Source organism: Misgurnus anguillicaudatus, chromosome 2, assembly GCF_027580225.2.
Source record: "Misgurnus anguillicaudatus chromosome 2, ASM2758022v2, whole genome shotgun sequence".
Classification (NCBI taxonomy): domain Eukaryota; kingdom Metazoa; phylum Chordata; class Actinopteri; order Cypriniformes; family Cobitidae; genus Misgurnus; species Misgurnus anguillicaudatus.
In genome coordinates, this window is record NC_073338.2 from 41,408,919 (window position 1) to 41,424,003 (window position 15,085).

The 15,085-nt window shown below is 37.4% G+C and overlaps 1 protein-coding gene across 2 annotated transcripts; it reads left to right on the forward strand.

The window, feature by feature from the left end:
- The first annotated feature begins 70 nt into the window (after positions 1-70).
- cyp7b1 (cytochrome P450, family 7, subfamily B, polypeptide 1) lies at positions 71-13,873 on the forward strand. Of its 2 annotated transcripts, none has more exons than XM_073855345.1 (6): positions 71-114; positions 6,510-6,646; positions 9,862-10,458; positions 12,685-12,891; positions 13,140-13,318; positions 13,425-13,873. In XM_073855345.1, exons 1-6 carry the CDS (start codon positions 86-88, stop codon positions 13,734-13,736), a joined length of 1,461 nt encoding a protein of 486 aa, XP_073711446.1. In that variant the 5' UTR covers positions 71-85; the 3' UTR covers positions 13,737-13,873. The 2 variants fall into 2 exon arrangements, with proteins under 2 accessions (XP_073711446.1, XP_055059209.2); XM_055203234.2 differs by lacking the exon at positions 71-114 and adding an exon at positions 3,601-3,656.
- The last annotated feature ends 1,212 nt before the right edge of the window (positions 13,874-15,085 follow it).

Below are 15,085 nucleotides of genomic sequence, written 5' to 3' on the forward strand. Positions count from 1 at the left end.
CCCTGGATTCGAACTCGTGACTTATATGTTGCTTGCGCTCTACCTAAACTGCAGGACCATTGTGTCAGTCCTCCGTGGGAGATACATGTTACTTTGCAGAAGATCATCTAATAAGTATTATTCGTTTCATTTCATTATTTTGCAACTGTTTAACTTAGCATAAGTCTCAGAGAAGCTGGATTGTGATGGGAAAAATCTAAGTTCTCAGCATACATGGGAACTCTTTCAATAAAAGCATCCTGAGATAAATATTCTGGAGTAAAAAATACTCCATACACCTTGGGGTGTGCAGATCCGTTATTATAGTTATGAATGCCACCCAAGATAAGTCTTGATTTGTCTAAAATATGGTAAGCTGTTTATAAGCTTCCTAAGATTTCAAATTTGACTGATTGTGTTTGAATTAAAGGGATAGTTTACTTTTAAATGAAAATTCTGTCATCATCATTTACTCATTATTATCATATTGTTCTAAACCTGTAGCCTATGAATTTCTTTTTTTTCTGATGAACACAAAAGAAGATATTTTGAGAAATGATGGTAAACACACAGCAGATAGTGACCATTAACTTACATAGTAGGAAATATTTTGAGAGTATTGTGATAAATGATGAAAAAATATTTTGATAAATAATGGTAAGCACACAGTTGACGGTACCCGTTACATTCCATCATATTTTTTTATTCCTACTATGGGGGTCTATGGGCACTGTCTGCTTTGTGTTTGCCGTCATTTCTTAGGGTATCTTCTTTTGTGTTTATCAGAAAAAGAAACTCATACAGGTTTAAAACAACATGAGGATGAGTTGAGTACCGTGGAGTTCCTTTATTCTTTTAATCCTTATTGTATAGCATTAACATTATGTTGCCTCTGATTTCTCAAACCCGCACACACACACACACACACACACACACAATTTATATTTATTTAGCCTACTTACTTATTAATTATATAAATACAGACATTTTTTAGGTTATAAATACTATAACCTAACCTCAACCCACACTCTAACCCTAACCGGAAACATTCTGGGTTTCAGTGTAGAATGAGTAAAAAATCATTTCCCAATAAAGCAAAGTTGTTTTGTGCCAAATCATTTTATGTTTAAATTGTAAAAAATATTTATAGTTATGTAAAGGCAGTGTGTTCCAATAGTGTTTACTATTGTAGGCAATTTATAGTTTGCTAAATATACATCTGAATGAATAATTGTGAAGTTGCGTAGAACTATGGAAATGGAAAATTAGTCTCTATGAGTTATCCCTGCCCCCTTATACGCTGTTTAAATCGGTTGTTTTCAGGATGTTTGTGAGGAAGTGTCAGTAATGTGTGAGGAAGAGGGAAAAAGAGGAAGAGTATAAATAAAGTATAGATGTCCACAGTGGTCTCAAAGTCTAAAGTCCTGCAGTTATCTTTCAAATTAGAGTATATCAAAAAAATAGGTTTCTGAAGCCAGTGGTACTCAAACTTTTTGCCATGTGCATCCCATAAACTAAGCAATATCAAACTTGGAATTTGAATTAAACTAAAAATATTACAAGATCCAAAATAATGCTGTTGGTTAGAAGCAGTGATGTAGTGCAGGGTATACACAGATATACGAAGTACCCACTTCTTTATTTGATGGCATGGGGTATACCCACTTCTACTTTTAAAAAATGGGGGCATAAATTAAGAGTATACCCACTTCTTCAGACACCACTATTAGAAGCCTTATTTTTCTGAGATTTAATTTCACAGAATTTATGATAAATTAATTAATTTATATAATGTGATAAAACTGGGGCCCCCTGGCATAGCCCCCCAGTTTGAGAACCGATAGACTGCTGTAAGCTATCATGGCATGTTCCCAAAATTGCCACTAGGGTGATCTAAAACACCAATTGCTATTCTATTTAGAATTTATTAGGTAAACATGTACTTAGCATTGAGGGTCACATCACCTGCCAGCCACCCTCACACATACACAAGCACGCACGCACACACACACACACACTTAATCAGTATTTCTTATTAGTGGGGAACACATAATAAAAACAATGTATAGAATGAATTAAAAGTGTCTACCAGACACATAAATATAAGCGTTTTATGTATTTTTAATTCTAGTGTTCTGCTTTTATATTTGGATGTCTACACTGGAAGCATCAAGTACCAAAGAAAATTATTTGTGTAATAAAGCTCTGATTCAAATTGTTCTTCTTGAGAAAAATGTCAGCTGTTTTTAAGATATTACTGGAAAACAAATGAAAAGTCATGTTTTTACTTGAAACCCAAAGTTGGTATACATTTCATTTCTCATTGAATAGATTAACAGCAACACTCCTCTCTGTTTGGGTATCCTGTGAAAACCAGTTTTCGTTAATGGCAGTACTGAAAAGCAAACAGAATAGACAGACCTTGTGGCAGGACTTGCTGCTGGCAGGCATAGACATAAGCTACACATTGAGACACTGAGCCACAGGCTAGGAGAAAAAAGAGCCATTTGTTCTGTATGGAGACAGAATACATCAGTTCTTCATCAGGGACTGTTGGAAAGAAAGCTTATGTGATTGCTTAATCTAGGGAGTTTTCCAAACATTACAGTAAATATAACTTTCAATATCTTACTCATTTTATCAGCCGATCAGATATTTTCACTTTATAAAATGCTGGGTTGTTTCAACCCATGGTTGGGTCAAAAGCATTGGGTTTTGACAAATCTTTGATGTTTTTTGGGGGGTCAGATAGCCTATAGACATTTTCAAGGTTAATTTAATTTTGAGTCTGCCAGATTTATCAAACCATGGCAGCATTTTGGGTTAAAACAACCCAGCACACGATCAATTGAAGATCAATACTCACTTTAAGTTGGTGTTACCAACTGAAGTAATTTTTACTGAAGTAGTTTTTTCACCTTACATTTTTCATTTAAAGTGAGAAAAAAGTTTATAAAACTAACCTAGGTGTTACCAACTGAAGTTTTTTAAGTAGAGCAGCTTTTTAATGCACAGTAAAGGTTGGGTTGAAACAGTCTAGCATTTTTGGCGTAGGTGTTCCAAATAAGCAGGACTTATTGTGAAGTGCAAGGGAGGGTCAACTGGGAAACTCCCCTGGGGTTTTACTCTGGATCACAAACATATCAATGGCTAGCAGTAAAAAATGTAGGCTAACCACCACTACATAGACAGTTTAGGCTACTCAACAGCTGTGATGATCCAATACACCAAAAATAATTTGATAAAGTTTAAAATTAGTTTAAAAACAGTTGACTAATTTAACACATTTTTGGTTTAATTAATTATAGTTACGGAGACATACACATGTGAGCAGTGCACAAATCTGTCCTCTCCATCGTGTACGTGCCCAAATGAATAGTGACTAGTCTGAATAATAACCGATTACGAGGTGTGTTGAGCAATGTTTATTCTTCATGTAAACCGCCTCCATGGGCGTGGCTTTCTTTTAACTTTGAATCTCACAATTGCTCCCGTGTTCTTGCCGTTCTGGATCATGAGCGATTTGTTTTTTGTGAACTGCAGTCGTGAAATCTTGATAAGTAAAGTTCTTTAAAAAGCTTTTTTCTCAACGTCTTAATAATGTTGGATTGGTTACTGACGATATTTTTGGGCTTGATGTCCGTGCTGCTGGTTTGTGCTCTCTGTGGACGGAGGCGGTGAGTAAATAAATCATGGGGATGAATCCTCGTTGTGCTTATGTTGTGCACGCGAGGTGTGTGGTTATAGCATGCCAATACTTTTGTTTTAATTGACTTGCATCTTTAAAAAGTCAACAGACATCATATCAGTATGGAGTAAAGACGCGGATGAAATTTCTAAACGTTAAAGTGACTCTAAAAATAAATCAACATGAAACAATACGATGTACTTTAGTATTTACTATAGTAAACTGTGGTAAAATACCTACTGCTACCAGTATAGTCTACTACAATTTACTTTAGTAAATAAGTACCGCAGTATTTTATGTGGGATGATATTTTGTCAGGAGAATGTTAATGATTTTGAGCAGAGTTTGCACTTTTCTTATCCTTAGTTGAAATTGAACCTTCAAGCAATAAAAGGTTTGCAAGTTAATACACCTAACACACATGGGCTGTACATTGAGCTTTGCAGCAAGTCATTGGGGAAAAAGGTTTATAAAATAAGATAAAAGTTTATTTCTTAGAACCCTGCTGAAAAAAAAACAATAAAATCATTACAGAAATTCCTAATGGTTTCCATTAAAATATCAATAGGAACCGTTAGCTTTTCCATTAAAACCACTACAAATGTCCATGTTTTGTGACATATTCCATTAGGATTTAATGGCCCCACCAATAGAACCCAACATAGACCAACATAGACCCATAGAGACCATTTTAAATACAACCAATAAAATTGCCAGTTAAGCCAATAAATCCAATAGAATTTTGTGATGGTGTCTATTGTTTTTTTAGCAGGGAATTTTGTTTTGGATTGTTTGTATTTGGTCTCCTGTTTTTCACTTTTTCACAAAATGTTTTTTTTTATAATGATAATTATGTTCATATGTGTCAATCTTTGAATTTGGCTATTAAATGAATTATTTAGTTTGAGGACAGATAGATGTGGGTGAGTAATGTCGTCTTCTACTGATCATCATAGTGCCAAGTAAAATTGTTGGGACATGTTTTTCCCTATGATGTATAAACTCGCATACTTTCATTGCTCCCTGAAGGCATTCATGATCTTGAGATTTAGTGCCACATAAAGTGAAAGCACAGATTGATTTTATATGTGTAACTGGGTCAATAATCTTTACATAGGCTATTAATATTAGATTTTTAATCTTATATTCAGGGTTCCCACTGGTCCTTGAAATCTTTGAAAGTTTGTGAATCTGGGGGAAAATTCAAGGCCCTGGGAAGTTTTTGAAGATATACATACATAGATACAGGTCATTGAAAGTGCTTGAATCTATTTTATGCAAGAAGTTTTCTGAAAAAAAAATCCATATTATTCCCTGTGTAGTGTAGCATAATATCATAAAAATTCGGACTTTATAAGCACACATGCTAGTGTTCGCTTTAAATGCTTATATCTTCTGTATGCGAATGTTGATTCATACCAAAATGCGGTTTTGCATAGTTGTGTTTGACACATGAAAACGTCTCTGGTTACGTATGTAACTGTTGTTCCCTGAGAAGGGAACGAGACGCTGCGTCTCCCTTGCCATACTTCCTGCGTGCCTGTAATGCCGTCTTTGGCAATATTTCAGATAGTGATATACTTCCTGGCTCCCGCGTCACCCTGTCTTTGTTGTTAAGCCTCATCCTTGGTTGAATTTGATAGACACATTTAGACGCACTGGAGGCGTCCCCAAAGTGTCACTGCAGTGACGCAGCACGAGTTCCCTCGAAAGGGAACTGTAACAATGTATCTTAAAAGGTAACACGATGTAACCTTGCTCTCACTTGAAATGTGTTCCCACATTTAGTTCTTGAATTTGAGGGTAAAGGACCTGGAATGTCCTTGAAAGGTCCTTGAACTTGAAGTTAACTAAGGTGTGGGAACCCTGTATATTGTATATTTTTATATAATATTTATATTTCTATTGTCTACATGAGGTGAAAAGTCCAGTAAAAACATGCCTAATCTGGTCGGCTGGTTTTTAGGGGGTTTTGGACAGGTTTTTTAGCTTTTGAGGCTGGCAGAAAAACTGACTCACCAGCTTAAACCAGCTGACCCACCAGCTTTTTCAGGCTGGGAGGACTTTCATCTTAAACCAACTTAGGCCAGCTTTGCCAAGCTTAGCCAACCTGATCAAGCTAGTTTGAGACCAGCTAAAAAGTGTCCAATACCCCTCTAAACTTAACCAGGTATAACCAGGCTTGGAGACCATCCAAGGCTGGTTTTAGCTGGTCTATTTATTAGGGTGATGAGTGGGATTTAAACACTGATAGCATTTTCGTTTGTGTATTTTTTGTCCTCTTGACAGAAACGTTTTTAGTTGCTTATAATGAAACGATACTCATTGACTAGTTTTATGAAGCTCTACATTAAATTCTTTGGGTGAGATGCCCTTCGGAGCCACAAAATTATAGGATAATGCGTATTTTTAGTCACATTTTTCATTGGTCTTGTCAATCTTTTACATTTGCTTTTGGGTGACTTTATGTCATTCCCAAGGTTTGCTTTTGTTGAAATTCAACAGACACTGGACTGAAATGGTCACAATACATCTAGAAATGACGTAAAAAAAAAAGTTAATTGTTTTTTTCTTAGGCTGTATGACCATAATTATGTTTCTGTAAATCAACAAATCCCCATTGTACAAGTAGGAGGAAATTCCCAAGGGCAGCCTTATCCTTTAAAAGTAGGGCAGACGGTAGTAATAGATCACAGATGGTAGTAGTAGATCACAGAGCGTACAGTTTATCTATTTTAAAAATATTACCAGCACCCCAAGTACAAATTTTTTGTTTTAAAGCATTTGTGAAATTTCATCAACAGAACAGTACAGCATATTAAAAGAAAAGTGTGTGTTACAGGAAGGAAGGTGAGCCTCCGCTCATTAAAGGCTGGATTCCCTTTCTGGGTAAAGCTTTGGAATACAGAAAAAACTCTCATCAGTTTCTAACAAAACTACAACAGGAGCATGGAGATGTTTTTACAGTACTTATAGCAGGTATCTCCTACACACACATACACATTGATCCTCCACTTATTTATGGTGAAACACACATTTATTGTTAAACACATAGTACATTGTTAAAGGGCCCATATTATGCAAAATTCATTTTACGAAATTAATTAAATTAAAAATAGAACCACCCTATGAAAAAAATCATTTTTAATCTTCATTAAAACAAAGCCGTTTCGTTAGAAATGCTGTTTTGATTCTCTTGTTAATGTGATGTCACACTGACAAAGCCCCGCCCATGTGTTTGTTAGCATGTTGTCGCACTAATGTGGCTGAAGATACTATTGTCCCAGACTGTATTCACAGGAATCAGATATATTTTAACCAAAAGCAGTAGCTCATTTGCATTTGCAAAGGTACACACATGAAAAAAAAATGTTGCTCCCGCCCAAATAAGGAAATTTTGGACATGCTATAACAAATGATCTGTGGAGTATTTTGAGCTAAAACTTCACAGACACATTCTGGGCACACATGGGGAAGATCACGCACATGTTAATATCTAGGGTAAAAAATAAAACTTTAAACATCTCTTGGTATGATTACCAATAACTTTACCAAACAGGTTAAAGTTTGTTTTTATGTGCCGTAGATCAAAGGTTACAGCATTCTGTAGATAATGACAAGTGGAGTGTCAGGCAGTATGGATTTGTGCTCATGAACAGCTCATTATTATCTGAAAGTAATTTGTGAAAGATATTACCAACTTATTCTATTTTATGTTGTACCTTGATTTGATTTTGACATAGAAATGAAGAAAACATACATCTAAGGGGGTTTTAGTTACCAAAAAATGCAGTTCTTTTCCCCCTCCCCCAATGGCATTAAGCCCAAAACTAAAAATAATTCCCAATAGAAAGCACCATAGGACACTTCATTTAGTATATTTCATTTGAAATATTTTATCCAAATATGAGAGCTATTCTCATGTTAAAATGTGTATCTCCATTACCATATTGGTAATGGAGTTACAGATAAGTCACAAAATGATGTTCTGAACTGCACCATATTTGATATGGTCATGCTGATATCTTCAGGGTTCATGCCAGGTTTCGTACATCCGTTTATTTGTTGATTGAATCCAAATGATTCTAAATAGCAAAACTCTGCACCCAGGTAGATGAGCTTATTTATGAAATAAATAATTTGTGTTTTTTTCTGCCATTATTATTATTAGTAATAATAATAATATATAATTACAAAAACATTTCAAAACACAATATTACCAATAAATAGATGATACTTGTATTATTTCACATATTTTTAATAGAATTAAATATTGTGTTAACAATAGGAACATTTGTAACTCCGTTACCATGACTTATGAAACATGTAAATCAAAACTAGTCACAGTCGCAAAATTCTTGGTCATATTATTGGAAACAAGTGTATAAACAGTTCTATATGAGTTTTTTTAACGTTATATTTTGAGAACCGCATGTTTGATGATGTTGACTTTTATGGTAAAAAAGTGATGTTAATTTTCTGTAACTCTATTACAGAGCACTTTCTTTCTTTAAAATCATATTAAGATTTAATTTCACCGGACCATTTTGTGCTAAGTACATGGGGGTCAAACAGCGACCCCTAGAGTCGCTGGAGAATACTTGCAACTGTCGTAATTTCCCACTCTAGTACTCCGAAGATAATGACCAGGTAATGTTTCACAATTTCATACAAATATTAGGCGTCAAAGTGCCGTCTCGGATCATTCTCGCGGTGCTTTGACGTCATCCGGCGGTCGGTTCTTGCAGCACCACACAAAGTCAAACAAGCCTAACGTGTGTGACGTCGTTGCCGTAAAGCAAGTCGTGATTGTCACGAGATTTGTCAGGGGCGGTTCTCTCAAGCTTGCATTGGCGGTTTTGCTAGCGGCGTCCTCCCCGAGCTTCAACAGGAGGATGATTCGCCCTACTATGACTTTGTTTACCACTGAAATAACTTTGAAGCTGTTATATTAAGGTAAAATAACTGCATAGTGTGTCTATAACGTGTTCTCTGAATGCTTAAGAGGAGCCTCGCCTAGTTTCTGAAGGAAGTGACTTGTAAGGACTAGTCCTGACAAGGAAGTATCCTTGACATTGGGAAACGGCTTCGGGCTGTTTCTCAATGTCAAGGAAGGATCCTCGGAAGCCAAAATTTCGAGGATGCTACGTCATCCACATCCGTCGAAGGACTGTTCCAATGTCGAGGATCCTCGGATTTGAGTCCTTAGTTCGAAAAATATCCCATATACAGGAAAGGATGCATATGTGTAAAATCACCCACATATCTCTCAAATCACCCACAATCCTATGCGTGCAGCGCAAAAGCACACCTTTTTACTTGCGTAATGACGTGCACTTGCTAGCCTGTTCCATTTACGTGTTCTCCAAATTATAAAGAGGAGCCGATCGCCTAGCCTCTGAAGGAAGTGACTTGGAAAGACCAGTCCTGCCAAGGAAGTATCCTTGATATTGAGAAACAGCCACGGTTTAGTGAAACAAACTAGAAAATGACAACAGTATCAGAAGCGTATCTCTTTCTTTCTCGTTCGTTTGCTCGCTCACGTGTTGGCAAGAATGCGCATCCTGGTAAATTTAGGAAGTTAGACAACTGAGCTGCAGCGGGAAGGCATAAGATTAATAAAAAACACATTTGAGAAGAAAGGTGCAGCAACTTAAAAGACTTGCGTGTTTCACAATTACTCTAAGACCATAATGGCAATTTCGCACTCTGTTTTCCGAAGCTCGTGGAGCAGCATACATAGTTAACTTATGTGCGATCTACCGGCATTGCCTTTGCGATCGACTGGTCGATCAATGTATTGGACATCCCTGATGTAGGCACATACAAACTGACATATTGTTCTTAAATTTTGGTTCATTAATTGCTGAGTGGCACTAAAAAAATCTCCGTTACCGCATGATCTTCCCCACCTGTGACCTGTATTACGTCTTTGTAAAAATGGGCATATTATTTGCCCTTATCTTGTGTACTTACATCTGACATTTTCATGCAAAGACTTAACAAATCACAAATTGTGTCACAAAAATGTATACAATCCATAATCATGTCTATGTGTGTAGCATTAAAAATGCATGTCTAAATAGTAGGTAAAGGAAAGCATGTTACCCTGCAGGAGGAGACTACTTGCTGTCATGTCAACTATCCATCTAAAAAAATATGTGATTTAAAAGTGCATCTTTGTCTTTATTTAGGGAGATACATGACATTTGTGATGAACCCTCTCTTGTATCCATCTGTGATCAAACATGGAAAACAATTGGATTTTCACACGTTTTCCGACAGTGCAGCATCCAAAGCATTTGATTATCCACCAATACTGAGTTCCCAGTTTCCTGGATTAAAAGACGAGATTCAAAGGATGTACACCTTGTTACAAGGACCCGCCCTTGACCCTCTCACTTTGAGCATGATGGGAAATCTGCAGCGGATCATGCGACGTCTCTTGTATTGTAATGAAGGGCCTAACGGTGAATGGAGGGAGGCGGAGCTGTACGAATTTTGTAAACGTGTAATGTTTGAGGCCACGTTTAACACATTGTATGGACAGTCAACGCATCTTCAGCTGGATCAGCTTCGAGAGGACTTTGACAAATATGATGCGTTTTTCCCTCTACTAATGGCACGGGTGCCCATCGGCTTGCTGGGAAAAACTAAAGAAATCCGTGAGAAGCTGAAGAATTTTTTCCTCCCTCATAGAGTGGCAGAGTGGAATGCTCAATGCGAGTTCATACAGTCCCGAGCGGCCCTGTTCCAGAAATATGATACGCTTAAAGACCACGAAATAGCAGGTGACTCTCTCACATACACCAGAATTCATAATGCATGATTTTTTTGTTTACCCACACACATAGCCACCCAGATGTAGCCAAGACCATGGTACCATGAAGTTCCTGGTGTCTTATCTTTGGATTAAAGCTTTAATGTATAAACATAATCTGTAGATGAGTCGGAGAAAACATAACACACTGTGTTATTTTCAACCCTGCATTGGGACAAACCCAACCAGTTTTGGGTTGTGATTTAACTAATGCTGGTGTAACGGAGGCCAGCTAGTGGCTGCACTATGTGATTTATTTACAGGGAAAATAAATAGCTACACAAGAGCTGTTTTGACATTAGCTTTCAGGTGGCATAGTGGCTAACACTGTTGCCTCACAAAAAGGAGGTCCCCTGTTTGAACCCCGGCTAGGTCCTGTGGCCTTTCTGTGTGGAATTTGCATGTTCTCCTACCACAGGTCAAAACGTGCAGGTTAGATGAATTGGAAATGGCAAATTGCTCCTACCCCATCATGTTACAGTATCCCCTTCAAATTCAGCGTTCAAAGGTTGTAATAAATAATTAATCTGTATTAAATGCCCCCACTAATTATTCTATAAAAATTAATTAAACGTGTTTTGGTCAATGGTGAATCTCATTTATCAAGTTGTGTATGTGGCTTGTGTGCCTTATTATTATTACCATACATATGCAACCAAAGATTTTACTAAAAGGGCACAAATTTATGTATTTCATTATACACTCACCTAAAGGATTATTTCTCATTAATGCAATTATCTAATCAACCAATCACATGGCAGTTGCTTCAATGCCTTTAGGGGTATGGTCCTGGTCAAGACAATCTCCTGAACTCCAAACTAAATGTCAGAATGGGAAAGAAAGGTGATTTAAGCAATTTTGAGCGTGGCGTGGTTGTTGGTGACAGATGGGCCGGTCTGAGTATTTCACAATCTGCTCAGTTACTGGGATTTTCACGCACAACTATTTCTAGGGTTTACAAAGAATGGTGAGAAAAGGGAAAAACATCCAGTATGCTGCAGTCCTGTGGGCGAAAATGCCTTGTTGATGCTAGAGGTCAGATGAGAATTAGCCGACTGATTCAAGCTGATAGAAGAGCAACTTTGACTGAAATAACCACTCATTACAACTGAGGTATGCAGCAAAGCATTTGAGAAGCCACAACACGCACAATCTTGAGGCGGATGGGCTACAACAGCAGAAGACCCCACCAGGTACCACTCATCTCCACTACAAATAAGAAAAAGAGGCTACAATTTTCCCAAGCTCACCAAAATTGAACCGTTAAAGACTGGAAAAATGTTGCCTGGTCTGATGACTCTCCATTTATTGTTGAGACATGTAGATGGTAGAGTCAGAATTTGGCGTAAACAGAATGAGAAAATAGATCCATCATGCCTTGTTACCACTGTGCCGGCTGGTGTAATGGTGTGGGGGATGTTTTCTTGGCACACTTTAGGCCCCTTAGTGCCAATTGGGCCTCGTTTAAATGCCACGGCCTACCTGAGCATTGTTTCTGACCATGTCCATCGCTTTATGACCACCATGAACCCCATCCTCTGATGGCTACTTCCAGCAGGATAATGCAGCATGTCAGAAAGCTCGAATCATTTCAAATTGGTTTCTTGAACATGACAATGAGTTCACTGTACCAAAATGGCCCCAACAGTCACCAGATCTCAACCCAATAGAGCATCTTTGGGATGTGGTGGAACGGGAGCTTCGTGCCCTGGATGTGCATACCCGACTGCAAGATGCTATCTTATCAATATGAGCCAAGATTTCTAAAGAATGCTTTCAGCACCTTGTTGATTCAATGCCACGTAGAATTAAGGCAGTTCTGAAGGCGAAAGGAGGTCAAACACAGTATTAGTATGGTGTTCCTAATAATCCTTTAGGTGAGTGTATGTGCGTGTGTGTGTAGGTATGTATGTCGCTGCATCATTGTAGGTGTGCCGTATTTTTTCCTGCTTTTTTGTCCTTTGCCAGTCACACCTATGATGTATGATTTAACCAGTTCTCACCATTAATATAGCCATAGATGCTGGAATGGCGAATAAACAAACAAACATTAGTTTTCATTCGACAGTGGAAATCAACAGTAATACTGCTTGTTGTAGATATTCAGATTAGCACTCAGTGAAGCCAACCATGACTGGCACTTTTGTTGGTTTGAACACACAAATGCATTTATATATTCTCTATTTTCTCTCTGTAGCCCATCATTTTGCCATGTTGTGGGCATCGGTTGGAAACACTATCCCAGCGGCATTCTGGTGTCTGTACTATCTGATTTCACACCCAAAAGCCCTTGCAGCAGTACAAGCAGAGATTGTGGATGTGGTTGGACAGGAGAACATAGAGTCCATTCTCAAAGAGGACATCACAATAACCCGAGAACAACTAGATCAAATGGTTTACTTAGGTGACACACCCACAAACATCCTGACTTTACACATAATGGATTAATCTAAACCCTGTCCAGGAAACCGCCCCAATAGGATGTAACTTTATAATAACTAAAAAATCTATGTTTGGCTAAAAGTCATATACAAATTGTTTTGAGTATGAACTAAATATGGGTTTAATTTAATTTTGGTGTGAACTATCCCATTAATATGTCAAAATCCACTAATGCAAACTCTCTGTCTTTCTGTCAATGTTTATCTGTAGAGAGTTCAGTGAATGAGAGTTTACGTCTCTCGTCTGTATCGATGAACATCCGTGTAGTTCAGGAAGACTTCTGTTTGCGTTTGGATGCCCAGCAGTCCATTAACCTGCGCAAAGATGACTTCATTGCTCTCTATCCCCAAAGCACGCACCTCGACCCTGAAATATATGAACAACCTCAGGTAACCCACACACACACCTACAGTACAGCGGCCTACAGCCACATGACTGATGTTACTGGTGGTTTATTAACTTAAATGTCTTGTTTGTGTGTATTTTGTTTTGTAGCAATTCCAATTTGACCGTTTTGTGGAGGACGGGAAGGATAAAACAGAGTTTTATAAATGCGGACAGAAAGTCCGTCACTATCGTATGCCGTTCGGCTCCGGGGCCAGCCAGTGTCCCGGGCGTTTTTTTGCAAATAATGAGCTCAAGCAGTTTGTGTGCGTCACTTTGCTGATGGGTGAAATGCAGTTGCTACACGGCCAGCCGAAGCCGATGCTGGACAATAGCCGTGCTGGTCTGGGTGTTTTGCCACCTGCCAATCGCATCCCTTTCAGATACAGGCAAAAACAGAACCCGATGCACCCAGAGGAATAAGATGTATCACAGAAGATACTGTTATGTGTCTATAGACATTTCAAATCTATGAGGTTCAGCACTGATTTTGTCTTAGTAAATAACACAAGCAATATTATTCGCACGCAATTAAAAAATAAAGTGTCACACCAGGACAATGTTGGTTGTAGCTTGTGTTTTCCATTGTGAATTGATTGGATATAGAAAAGTAGGTGTTTGATTCAGAAATGGAACTTGCATCAGACTGGGACAGTTGGAGGGGGCGGAGTTAACGAATGCTCCACCAAGCCGTCTAGATGATGTCATCAGAGAATGATCGCCATAAGGTGGTGGAAGTAAATTTTCAGATTTAGGTTTTAAGTTTATGATGGCACTAATGGAATAAAAATTCCATTACAAAAGCGGTATTGTTCACATAATTTACTCAGAAATCTCTATAGCGCTGTTTTCACTGTCCTTATTCTATGAAGTCTCTCCTTCAGAAATACGCAACAAGTTCTGATTGTGTAGTTTGTTTAGTGTGTTGTGATTCGACAGCAACTTAGCTTAGCAGAGCCGTTTGAGCTTAGCTGGCGACTGATGTATTCCTGTGGGCGGAGTTTAGACAAAAACTCTTAAATTGACTAGTTTGCACATGATTTCATATGACATCATAAAAAAATCTATTTTGTTGTTTTTTTCCATATTTAAGGGGAACATTTTCATTAACGCAACGTGTCCATGACTGGATTTGGGTTCTTTGACATGAAAATATTTATAATTAAAAAAATCTAAAAAAATAAAAAGCTTCAGTGCATGTTATACTACATTTACAGTAAAGAAACATGTGGTATCTGGTGATCATTGGTAAATGTAGAGACAATAATAAGGAATATAAATGTCAAAGAAAAATTTTCTCATCCTCCGCAACAATTTTCAATCATTGTTTAAGCCCTAAAGGAACTAACATTTAAAAAAAAGACATAATTGACTGTGACACTCAAGATGGCTACCAGGTTAGCAGTTCTTTTTTCTCTCTAGATAAAAATTGAAATTTTGTTTGTCATAGTACCTAGACAACTTTTTAGTTCTCATTACCGAAACATGAGTTTGTAAATGCATATTTAATGTAATATCATGTTGCGGTAATGATCATTTTTTATAATAATCTAAAAAATGTAAATAATTCTATAGGAAATATTTTTTTAAATCCTCTAAAAATAATGGTTACAGTAAGTTTAGACCTTAATCTTATATGTGCAAAAAAAAATGCTCAAGGGCTTTTAAAATTTTTTTGATGCTGGACACCTAAGTCTGGATTTCATGAGAATCACCCATTTGAATATTGTTGTTAATAATTATAGACATCCAGTTCCACATATTGTATATTA

Coding starts and splice junctions, on each gene's coding strand:
- cyp7b1 (XM_055203234.2), top strand. CDS start 3,616: ATGTCCGTGCTGCTGGTTTGTGCTCTCTGTGGACGGAGGCG. Junction 6,647..9,861: donor TTTTACAGTACTTATAGCAG/GTATCTCCTACA, acceptor GTCTTTATTTAG/GGAGATACATGACATTTGTG. Junction 13,319..13,424: donor AAATATATGAACAACCTCAG/GTAACCCACACA, acceptor TTTGTTTTGTAG/CAATTCCAATTTGACCGTTT.